General features: G+C 34.4%; 1 protein-coding gene across 30 annotated transcripts in view; it reads right to left on the bottom strand.

Annotated features, from left to right (window-relative positions):
* camta1b (calmodulin binding transcription activator 1b) overlaps positions 1-12,562 on the bottom strand; it is a 694,205-nt gene that overhangs the window by 228,056 nt on the left and 453,587 nt on the right. For all 30 annotated transcript variants that reach the window (XM_073917049.1, XM_073917050.1, XM_073917054.1 and 27 more), the window contains one exon: positions 10,129-10,264. In XM_073917049.1, the coding sequence (XP_073773150.1) occupies positions 10,129-10,248 (120 nt within the window). In that variant the 5' untranslated portion in view covers positions 10,249-10,264. The remainder of the gene's footprint in view (positions 1-10,128; positions 10,265-12,562) is intronic.

Below are 12,562 nucleotides of genomic sequence, written 5' to 3'. Positions count from 1 at the left end.
GAATCAACCCATTAGAGTAACTCTTCAGAGTATAATTTGAATATAATCTTAAATGAGCTGGAATAAATACATGCTGTTGAACTCCAAAAGGTCATAAAGAGTGTGTAAAAAGAGATGTACAAAATGAAATTGATTCTGTACTGCAAGAAAAATAAAACTAACAGTAAAAGGAAAACGTGCAACAAAAACAAATAATATTTCTCATTTAAAAAATGTAGCGATGCCCTGCAGAGCTTTTTCATTTGAACTCCATCTCTCTCTCTCAAGCCTTCAGGCTTTTGTATCATTGTTGCAACCCAAATTCCTCTCAGTGGATGAGTGTGTTCAGCTCAACTCGTAGAGGCGAAATAAAACACATTGGAATCTGATTTAAGTCCTAATGTACGCTAATGTATCCCACTTCGCTTGATTGGGTTTGGAAATAAGAAACAAGCTTATTGGTTGAACCCCCACACACACACAAACACAAACACACACACACGCACACACACACACACACACACACACACACACACACACACACACACACACACACGTACCTTCTTCATTAAAATACAACTTTATTTTAACATAATTTATGGCATATCTAACAGGGGACCTGAAAAAATGTCTCCTCTTGGTTCCAGAACCTGTGAGTGTGTAACAATACAAAGGTCCTCCTTTAGACAGGCAGACCATACACATGCACACACCCATGACCCTCTTGCTTATTATTATTTTTAACTCAGCAGAGGGATTTTCAATTCATTTTAACATGATTTAAGACATGTCCAACAGGGGACCTAAACCATGTCCCCTCTTGTTTCCAGATCCATTGTGGGGGGTAACAACAAGAAGGTCCCATCTTATAGGTGAAATAATAGGTCCTATAAGTCTTATAGGTCCCATCTACCTATAGGAAGTAGGGATGTAACAATATTGTAAATACCATCATACCGCAATAGTAATTTTTTTTTTAATATTACCGTAGTCGCATGACTCAATAAAACTATATTTCTGAGAAAAGTTTGCTTAGGCGAATGAAGCAAACGGGAGTTAGCAGGAACTACAATTCCCTTCAGCCTTTCATCCTTTGCGGTCTGTTGTCACTACAGATCCAGTAATGCGGAAATGGAGTGTGTTGCTAGTAGCGGGGAAGAAAAAGAGCTGGAAATGATCGAACCTAAAGCGGGTTTTAAATCGGATGTGTGGAAGCATTTCGGTTTCTTTCTAAAAAGATACGAAAAAGGAGAAAAGGTGACAGACAAAGAAAAAAACAGTATGCAGGCACTGCCAGAGTGTGGTGAAATTTAGTCGGGGAATACGACTAAAAACAGTCATGGGGACTGCAGAACACAGCACACTTGTGGGATTGATGCAGACATTGACTTGTACCACAAAGAGACCTCTATCTCACTCATGGCTTGTCCTCTCAAGTGGTGGAAAGACAATGCACAACGTTACCCACTGCTGTTAACCTTGGCTAAATCATGTCTCTCTGTCCCAGAAACCTCAGTCCCAAATGAGAGGTTTTTTTTTTCTGTTGCAGGGGACATGCCCAGAGATCCCAGCTTTTACCAGATTATAGTTATATGATCATTTTCCTTAAAAAACCCATCTCTATCTGAGTGAGTGAGTGATTAAATGTTGAATGTGATGAGTTTTCAACAATACTAAATTGAAACTTTATTTTTTTATATGGTTTAATAGTTTTTTGTTATTAAAATTGAAAAATTTAAGTTCCTGTTTCGAAACTTACAGATAGATGGCTAATTTGTATGTCATTGATATGTTCAGTGCTAAGGTAAATAAACACTTTTGGCACTTTTTTCGAGTCATTTCATTAGTTTTGTTTTTCCTGTAAATGATTCAATAAATACTGTATCGTGCCATTCATACCGAGGTATTATCGTACCGTGAAATTCTGATACCGTTACATCCCTTAGAGGTAGGCATGTGCACACACACACACACACACACACACACACACACACCTGAAATACTGATTCATCTGACTATAACTGTGGTTTGGTTTCGCTCTGCGCTGGACTAAGACTGGCTTTGATATTATCTATTGAACAGTCTATTTTAGTATCTCAAAATAGCAACGCGCCAGCAATGTGCCTTAACCCACCTCCTTTTTTCAGACCAGAACGCCTATGGGCGCACATATGAGCGCAAAAGCATTTGCTATTTAAACAGCATGGTGCAACACATCAAAACGACTCTTGCGCCAAGCTGAAACTAACAAACAACTATTGAGTCGCGTCTTGCGCAGCCTTGCGCCGGGTGTATGATAGGGCCCAGTGTTTTTAAACAGTTGGCAAAGTGGCGATCCTCGGCCCATCTTTGCTCCTAAAGAACTAGCCCTTTCTTGGATGCTGCTTCTTTTTAAAAATATAATTATAATTAAAATCACCTGTTGACACCACCTGTTTCAAATCACATCACCATTTAACCAATTTACTAGCCCGAAACTGCTCCTATCTTAAATTTTTACAGCTTTTTTACAATAAAAAAACGAGGAACACATTAAATAATGTGTGTTGTATTGTCTGCAATGAAATACAAGACAAAAGCTGCGTCCCAAATCGCATACTTATGCACAATTCTACACCATTATGTAGTATAAATAGTGTTAGTAGTGCGTTCACACTGAAAACTCTAAACTATATAATAAGAGCACTTTAATTACCCGTATGATGCAATCATTCAGCAGGTAAAATGAAGTGTGGAATGATGGACACTTCACGCACTCAATGACCGCAGGTTTGCTAACGTAGCGGAAGGGGCGGAGCTATCGCGTGCACATGTTGAATAACTTTATTTATTTTGGATGGTGAAAGCAAAATTCTCCTATGAGAGTCATTATAGCGCCTCCTGATGGTGAATACGGTTATACTCACGGCAGATATTATTTGAAAATTCTGTCGTTTATTTCACTGATTTGGCAACCCTCAAACGTCATCAGGAAATGGTTGGAATTTCCGCTTAGTAAAAACCATTAGTGTGCCATTTGGGATGACACTACATACATATACTATCCAACACAATCTCACGGCAATTCGTAACTTTTTCATTTAGTGGCTAATTCGTACAAATTCGAACGATCTAATTCATACATTTTAGTACGATTTGCGTATCCCCCAATGACGGTTGGGTTTAGGGGTGGGGTTAGGTGCCACGCCTCCTTTTTAAAATCGTACATTTTCTTACGACTGAACTCGTACGAATTCGTACAAATTAGCCAAAAAACTGCCAAAACGTAAAATACTTACGTTTTCTCGTGAGATCAGGCTGGTACTATCATGTTGAGTGTGTAAGTGCATAAGTACATAATGCATGAGTGCATAGTGTATAGTGTGCCATTTGGTACACAGCTAAAGTAAATTTAGAAATCACTACTTTCTTTTTGTACTTGCATTTTCCATAATGCCAAACCTTTTCTGATTTGGGGTTTGTATGAAATGCTAATTTTCGAAGTGATGAATCTCTGAGCATAGCTCTGTTCGAGCATTTAAATCATAATATGCACAATTACATGGCCAGCAAAGCAGAAAACAAAGCGAAAGACTGTCCAGCGTTGCCCTTTCAGCCCAGTGCAGGTAAACCAATCATCAGTCAGAATGTGTTTGTTCAATCAGACCTGCCGTCCCTCCAGACAGAAACATCTTGTATGATTATTGATTCAACATCAGCTGTCCACCCATTTTCTACCCCGTTTTCAACGTGTCAAACAAATTTGGAGGAATGATCCGCACTGAAAAAATGCCCCGAGGGATGTTCTGTGGCGGAGTCTGCGATCGGCACACACACACACACATTAGGCTTTTCACAGACGGACAAATACACATTTCATGCCTGTCACATTTCCTTGGCTTGTGTTGTACTAAATGGTGGAATTGTGTTATACGTTAGAAGCATTACATCTGCCTGGAAATGAGATTGTAAATGGACTGCTCGCTCCAAAGAACATTCTGCCATCATTTACTCATCTACTTAAATGTTTCCAACAACATGAGCTTATTTCAATGCTGCTCTTTTATATAAAAACAAACAAACAACTAAAACATAAAGTGTCCAGGGGCTTTCAATTTTGAAATGGACTAAAAGATCACTGTGCAATTTGTTTTCCCTGAATCATTTATAGAGGCAGCCCATAAGAGTCATTTATATGGATCAAACTTTCTTTTAGTGAATAACTGAATCATTTCAATTGATTCTTTAAAGAGTCAGCTTAATCAGAATAATTATTTTTGGGGAAACTAATGAATCGCTTACTCTTTTTGACTCATTTATTGAAAGAAACAGCAAAAAATAGTAAAATGTTTGAACAAATGACTCATGTGAACTGGTTTTCTAATAAATCAGTGACTCTTGTAGACGGATTCATTTAAAAAAATGGTACAAGTTTGATCAAATGATGGTTTTCTAATGGATCTGTGACTTTTTTCAACTTTTGTCTATTTCCTTCCTTCCTTCCTTCCTTCCTTCCTTCCTTCCTTCCTTCCTTCCTGTCTTCCTTCATTTTTTTCTTTTTCTTTCTTTCTTTCTTTCTTTCTTTCTTTCTTTCTTTCTTTCTTTCTTTCTTTCTTTCTTTCTTTCTTTCCTTCTTTCTTTCTTTCCATCTTTCTTTCCTCTTTTTTGCTTTTATCTTCCATTCTTTTGTTCTATCTACATTTTGTTTCGTTTGTTCAATCGTTCATTCTTTCTTCCTTCTTTCCTTCCTTCCGTCCTTCCTTCCAATTTTCTTTCTTTCTTTCTTTCTTTCTTTCTTTCTTTCTTTCTTTCTTTCTTTCTTTCTTTCTTTCTTTCTTTCTTTCTTTCTTTCTTTCTTTCCCTTATTTCCTCCCTTCCTAACTTTCTTCCTTTGGTTCTATCTTCTTTTCTTTGATTCTTTTCTTTCTTCCTCTCATTCTTTTCTTTTGTCTTTGCTTCTATCATTCTTTCATTTAACTCCACTTCTCTTTCTTTTTTCTTTCTTTCTTCCCTTCTTTCTTTTCCTTCCTTAAATCACTCGTATCGTCCATCCTTCATTTCTTCCTTTAGTTTTATCTTCATACCCTCTGATTCTTTTCTTTCTTCCTTTTTTATCTTTCGATCTTTTGTTATATCTTCATTCGTTCGTTTCTTCGTTCACTCCTTTCTTCGTTTGTTTCTTCCTTCCTTCCTACCTTCCTTCATTTATTTATTCTTACCTTCCTTCCTTCCTTCTTTCATTTAATTATTCTTACCTTCCTTCTTTCCTTCCTTCCTTTTGTTTTATCTTCATTTTTTCATTTGAGTTTTTTCTTTCTTCATCTTTTAAAATTTCTTTTGTCTTTCCTTCCTTTTGCTTTTTTTCATTTTTTGTTCTATCTTCATTTGTTTAGTTTGTTTCTTTTATTTTTCTTTCTTCCTTCCAATTTTCTTTCTTTCTTTCTTTCTTTCTTTCTTTCTTTCTTTCTTTCTTTCTTTCTTTCTTTCTTTCTTTCTCTATCGTTTTGCTTTTATCTTTTGTTCTTTTGTTCTATCTTCATTCCTTTCATTTGTTCGTTCCTTCCTTCCTTACTTACTTCCTTTCCTTCCTTCCTTCATTCATTCTTATTTTTCGTCCTTGCTTCTGTTTTATCTTCATTCTTTCCTTTGATTCTTTTCTTTCATTCTCCACTTTTTCCTTTTTTCCTTGCTTCTATCATTCATTCATTTCATTCTTCTTTTTTCTTTTTCTTACTTTATTTATTTCTCTTTCTTTCATTTTTCATTTTTCTTTCTTTCTTTCTTTCTTTCTTTCTTTCTTTCTTTCTTTCTTTCTTTCTTTCTTTCTTTCTTTCTTTCTTTCTTTCTTTCTTTCTTTCTTTCTTTCTTTCTTTCTTTCTTTCTTGACTTGATCTTGCTTTATTTAGATAATCTATCCTAAGGCTGCACATGTAAATATTGTAAAGTGTTTTGTGTGCGTGAGTCTGTTAACTGCTGTCTCCACCTGTCCTCACAGAGCTCATGTGAGTCGGCTCAGGTGAATGAGTCGGCTAGGTGAGGCGTCAGAGGAGCCTTTCTGCAACTCATCCGTGCATTCATTCGTTCCTTCGTTCTATCACGCTGCTAAATCGCCAATGTGCTGACATTTCTCTTCATTAGAGGCAGTGAGCGGGAACGCGGGGACCGGAGACATGCTTCATTACTGTTCTTCATTTAAAGGGGCCACGCCTGAGCTGACACATTAGAGTCATCCGCACCGGGACGAGCCGCGGCCAGCGTGCTTTAAGAGGGTTCACGTCTTGGAAAGGTCACGTAAAATGACACATACACACATACACCATCACTCACATACAGTACGCTAATGCCACTGCAGACAAAAACAAACAGGCAAAATACACTTCTGACGGTTTCTTTTGTAACTCATTATCCATTTGAGGTGTTGTTTGCACTAGTGCGTTTTTGTTTTAAAATATATACCGTTTAAGTCAGAATTGTTAGACCTCCTGTATATTTTTTCCCCCAATTTCTGTTTAATGAAAATAAGATCCTTTTCAACACATTTCTGAACATAATAAGTTTAACCACTTAAACTCTGCTGCTATTTGGGGATTTCCGCCTGGATTTTGCCTACCCAAATTTAAAAGCTTCCCAAATCCACATGCAGAGGTGTAAATTCAAAAATGTGGTATCATTTTAAAGAAAACCCTTTGAATTTTCATAAAACACTATTGAAAGTAGTTTAAAATATCTGTATATGTCGTCTGTGTTATAATAAACACCTAAAAAAAGAGACGCTTTTGTTTTTTTTTTTTTATAAACTCAAATTTGAAAGTGTACCTTTTAGGTTCTGTGTGGTCTAGCGTGCTGTTATTAATTTTGGTGGTTCCTGCACATGTCTGTAATCATAGGAAAAAAGAAAAAGGTCTCCACCATAATCTATGCAAAAGTTATTGCATTCCAACTGATGAGAGGTGCTGTATAAGCCACAGAGACTGATCCTTGTTTTCATATTTCACTATTCTTTTGTTTGATCAAACATAATTCACTGTGTTTGGAGCACATCAGACATATAAAAGTATTACTTATGCACATCACCTCAAAAACAGTGGAGAATGGCCCTGAAGCGCACAGCATAAGGTGAGAGATGACAGCTGTCTGTGCTATCTGGGGCTGCTTATTGATCATGAATGTATTGTTTACATTTCTGCGGCATGGAAACACCGCAATTCATTCAACAACTGTTTGGCAAATGAATATAATTCAGCAAAAAGAATGCTAGAACTGTATGAGCACCGGCAAGAGCTTTCATTTGAGCTATAACTTGTACATGTGTCATATGAAAAAATATGAAAATGAACCAATTTAAAATACCTAGCTCGGGTATCCAAAATACTGTGTATTTAAGTGTAAATAACTTTTATACAGTAGGATGAAAAACAAAATGATGCATATGTGCATAAAATATAGATTTTACCCTTTCAAATGACACTACTTACGGGGGTCTGGTGCAACGCTAGCCCTTTAAATCTGAAAGCGAATGTCGATGACGTCACGGACCCGGTACCGGGTCCGCAGAATTCAAGTGGTTAATAACTAATTTCTAATCATTTCTAATGATTTCTTTTATCTTTGCCATGATGACAGTACATACTATTTGTCTAGATATTTTTCGAGATACAACCCACATAGCAAAATTTATCTGGCCCAGCTCTGGCCCACACAATCAGGCTTTGCTAGGCCCACAAGCCGGAGTGAGTTAAGGTACATAACTTGACCAAATCTGGCTTTCAGACAAAGGCCAAACACGGAGCATATCTGGGCCAAGTCTCAGCCAAGTTAATAACTCATAACTGGGCCTGAACTGGGCCAGATAGGTTGGTGTGTCACGTTTGCAATGAAATTGATAAACCTATGAAGCGTTGCGTTTTAGACACACTTTGGACTTGCTTTTTCTCAAAGTGACATGATTGGTACATTTTTTTTTCTTTACTCAAAAATAATTTTAATGTATTTTAAATGTGGGTCAAGACTGGTCAAACACATGCGACCCACATATACATTTTTAAAAGTTGGGCCAAATACTACTTTTTACATTTAGCCCAAATCTAGTGTGCTACCCTAAAGACATTGCCATCTCTGCCAAACCCGGGCCATGTTTGGCCCACATGCTGCATGCTAGTGCCGGATGAATGCCTGCTGTGCCAGCTTTATGTCAAATCTGGGCCAGAATTCTTTGCTGCTAGGGTAGCATTCAGCTTAAAGACTTAACTAGTTTAAATAGGATAGTTAGGGTAATTAGGCAAGTCATTGTATAACAGTGGTTTGTTCTATAGACAATCAGAAACAAATATTGCTTAGTGGGTTTATAATCTTGACCTGAAAAATTTGTAAAAATTTTAAAACTGCTTTTATTCTACCCGAGCTAAAGCAAATAAGACTTTCTCCAGAAAAAAAAAATATAGGAAATACTGTGGAAAATTCCGTGCTCTGTTAAACATAATTTGGGAAATATTTGAAGAAAAAAAGAAGTACATCACAGGAGGGTGAATAATTCTGACTTCAAATGTATGCTTTGTTATGGCATCCATACTACAGTCATCTTCAACTTGTAGAAATAGAGTGTTTTGAAAATGCTGAAGACCCTGTATGAGTAAGGGTAACAGGAAGAGCTAGAACTGGGATTGGGCCTAAGTCACAAAGTGCTTTACAATAAAAGAAAACTGAAAAAAAACAACAGCTAAAAGAGAACATATCAATAAAAGAAACACATATCAAAACAAGTTAAAAATCCAAGCATAAAAACATCAATGCAAAACCAGCTCACCACACTGGTAATTGAAAGCTTGGCCAAAAACATAACAACATGTGTCTTTAAATGCTTTTTAAAAAGTGCTAGAGGGTTCCAGAGCCTTGGGGCCACAACACAGAAGGCACTGTCAACTTTAGTCTAAATACGTATAACTTACAATACCATTGTTTTTATAAGCAGTTGTTTAAAAAGCTAATTCTACCAGCATAAATCTCTACTTCAACAAGACTCACATATATCAAGCTTTACAGAAAAAAACAGAGAGACTCAAAAAATCAAGAATTGGCAAGAATTTTCAACCTCATCGCAACCCGAATTTTCGACTTCATCCATTGTTCAGATTTTTGTGCTAGAAATGTGTGTAAATTAGCAATGCTTACATGAAATAATGACTCATTTGCATATTTAGATATAACATTTTAGAACATTTCACAATTCATACTGCTATAAATCAATTGCAAAATTGCAATTATTATAACTGCTATTAATATGTACCATATTCACCAAAAGTACCTTGCCTTTAAACAAACATTTTTTAATAAAATAAATTGAAATAAAATGAATTAAATAAAAACATATTAAATTAAACATAAATAAAATAATAAAATAAAAAATAATAAAATAAAAAGAATTAAAAAATCTAAAGTAACAAAAAATGGAAATAAAAAATAATAATAATAGTATTAAAAAAATTAAGTTAAAGTAAATTGAAAAACAAATAAAAAGATAAATAAAATAAATAAAATAAAATAAAATAAAAAGAAATAAAAAATCTAAAGAAACAAAAAATAGAATTTAAATTAAAAAATAAATTTTTAAATAAATTTTAAAATAAAATTAAAATTAATTAACTAAAAAGAAAATAAATAAAATGAACTATTAAATTAATTAAAACAAATAACATAAAATCTAAATAACTACAATAAAATAATTATTTAATCAAAATAAAATAAAATAAATCAAAATAAATTAAATTAAAATAACTTATATTAAAATTTAACTTAAATAAATTTTTTTATTAAATAAAATTAAATAAATAAACAAATGACCAAATATATTAAATAATTAAATAATAAACAAATAATTAAACATATTATTAAAAAATAAGAAAAAAAGAAAGAAAGAAAGAAAGAAAGAAAGAAAGAAAGAAAGAAAGAAAGAAAGAAAGAAAGAAAGAAAGAAAGAAAAGATAAATTAAGTAAGATAATAGCCAGAGATTTGTAAACAAAACCCAAAAAGCAATTTCCGAACCACGTTTGGTGCCACTAGAGCCAGCTGCAACCAAAACTGTCCAAACCCAAGCCAACCCACAGATCAGCATCTGTGAGCCTTCCGAATGTGCAGCGATCACATCAGGCCATTAATAAGTAAAAGCCTCTCACCTCGACTCCCTGCACTTTGAGCTTCATGTGATCCTCCCGTGTGGTTTTGCCATCTTTCCTCTTCTTCCAGCAGTAGCCATCTTTTCTGTACTTCACCTTCTTCCTGTTGTAGAGGATCATAGAGCCATTCTGCGGCCTGAGACAAACAGAAACACAAAAGGCTTACATTACACCGCTGTCAGGAAGTGGATTTAGCAAACAGACAATGAGCATGTGTAGTAATCCAACCTCCTTCAATTTACATACACAAGAAATTCCCTCAAAACAATTCGTAACTCAACACTAATAATAAAACACTTTAACAAAGCAATGACCGGATCCTCCATCGCTCAGAGCTGATGTGAGGAACGTACAGCTCATTACTATCATAAGCGTATCGGAGATGGAGTAAAACACGTTAGCTTGACGAAAAGCCTTCCAGAGCGCAGCGCTAGCAGGATTAATATGGCATTGAGACCCTTTATGTTGCTGCACGTTCACATTTATACTGGAGCTTTATTGGCGGCTCTTCTTCTCAACCCACTTCTTGCTTTGACACAGAAACAATCGGTCTCGGGACTGTATTTAATGGCAACTGTTTATATGTTTTGTTGTCTTGTGCAGTGGTTGCTTCCGCTCATTTTTCAGCCATGCAATGAACATGTTTCTGGGTTACTATTCGCCAAAGCTAAAGAGTCCTGCCAGCTGATGCCATGCTGTGTGGGAAGAGGCCGAAGTCTGAAACCTCACAGACCCTGAGTGGGAGACAGAGTTTGATCTGCAGTTTGGATTTAGTTTTAGACTTTTTGACACTTTTTACTTGTTCAATGGCAAAACAATAGACAAAAATGAAGAAAACCAAAAGAAAATGGGACTGGTCTGAATTAGAGCGGCATTTCTTCCTCAAGCAAAATGGCTCTACGATGAATTTCTGCTTAAAATGTCTCCTAAAAAGGTGATATTAATTTTTTATGCATTTTTTTCAGTTACTTATTCTATTAATTATTTTCAAATCACAACTAATTTAAATGGGTATTCTATAAAAAAAAAAAAAAAAAAAAAAAAAATATATATATATATATATATATATATATATATATATATATATATATATATATATATATACATATATATATATACATATATATATATATATATATATATATATATATATAATACCATAATAAATTCTAATAGATTTTTTATAATAATAATAATAATAATAATAATAATAATAATAATATTAAGTTGAAGTCAGAATTATTAGCCCCCCTTTGATTTTTTTTTCCTTTTTTAAATATTTCTTAAATGATGTTTAACAGAGCAATGCAATTTTCACAGTATGTCTGATAATATTTTTTCTTCTGGACAAAAATCTTTCTTTTATTTCGGCTAGAATAAAAGTAGATTTGATAAAAAAAAAAAAAACATTTCAAGGTCAAAATTATTAGCTATTTGTTTTCGATAGTCTACAGAAAAACCATCATTACGCAATAACTTGCCTAACTACTCTAACCTGCCTAGTTAACCTAATTAACCTAGTTAAGCCTTTGAATGTCACTTTAAGCTGTATAGAAGTGTCTTGAAAAATATCTAGTCGAACATTATTTACTGTCTTCATGGCAAAGATAAAATAAATCTGATATTAGAAAAAAAAGTTGTTAAAAACATTATGATTAGAAATGTTTTGAAAAAAATCTTCTCTTTATTAAACAGAAATTGGGGGAAAAATAAACATGCATGCTAATAATTCAGGGGGGCTAATAATTCTGACTTTAACTGCTTATATTAATATTTTTTAACATTTTAATGTACATATAAACTATAAAAAAACTAAATAAAAATATATTTAAATACTATAAAATTGTCACTTAGGCAGTTTGATCTGCAGTAATAAAATAAAGTCAAAATACTACTGTTTGCAATTTATTTTTATATTTGTTTATATATTATTTTATATAATTTTTTACATAACTATATACATAATATAAATACTATTAATAATAATATATTATTATTATTATTATTATTATTATTATTATTGGGCGACGCAGTGGCGCAGTAGGTAGTGCTGTTGCCTCACAACAAAAAGGTCGCTGGTTCAAGCCTCGGCTAATCAGTTGGCGTTTCTGTATAGAGTTGCATGTTCTCCCTGCGTTCACGTGGGTTTCCTCCGGGTTCTCCGGTTTCCCTCACAGTCCAAACACATGCAGTACAGGTGAATTGGGTAAGCTAAATTGTCCGTAGTGTATGAGTGTGAATGGGTGTGTTTCCCAGATATGGGTTGCGGCTGGTAGGGCATCCGCTGCGGGAAACATGTGTTGGCTAGGCGATTCGTTCCACTGTGGCAACCCCGGATTAATAAAGGTAATAAAGGGACTAAGCCAAAAATAAAATGAATGAATGTATTATTATTATTATAAATTTTTTATTCATGATCATGATTTTTTTTCAT

Source organism: Danio rerio, chromosome 11, assembly GCF_049306965.1.
Source record: "Danio rerio strain Tuebingen ecotype United States chromosome 11, GRCz12tu, whole genome shotgun sequence".
Classification (NCBI taxonomy): domain Eukaryota; kingdom Metazoa; phylum Chordata; class Actinopteri; order Cypriniformes; family Danionidae; genus Danio; species Danio rerio.
Note: the sequence above shows the minus strand (reverse complement) of the source record. Positions and strands in the feature narration are given on the sequence as shown.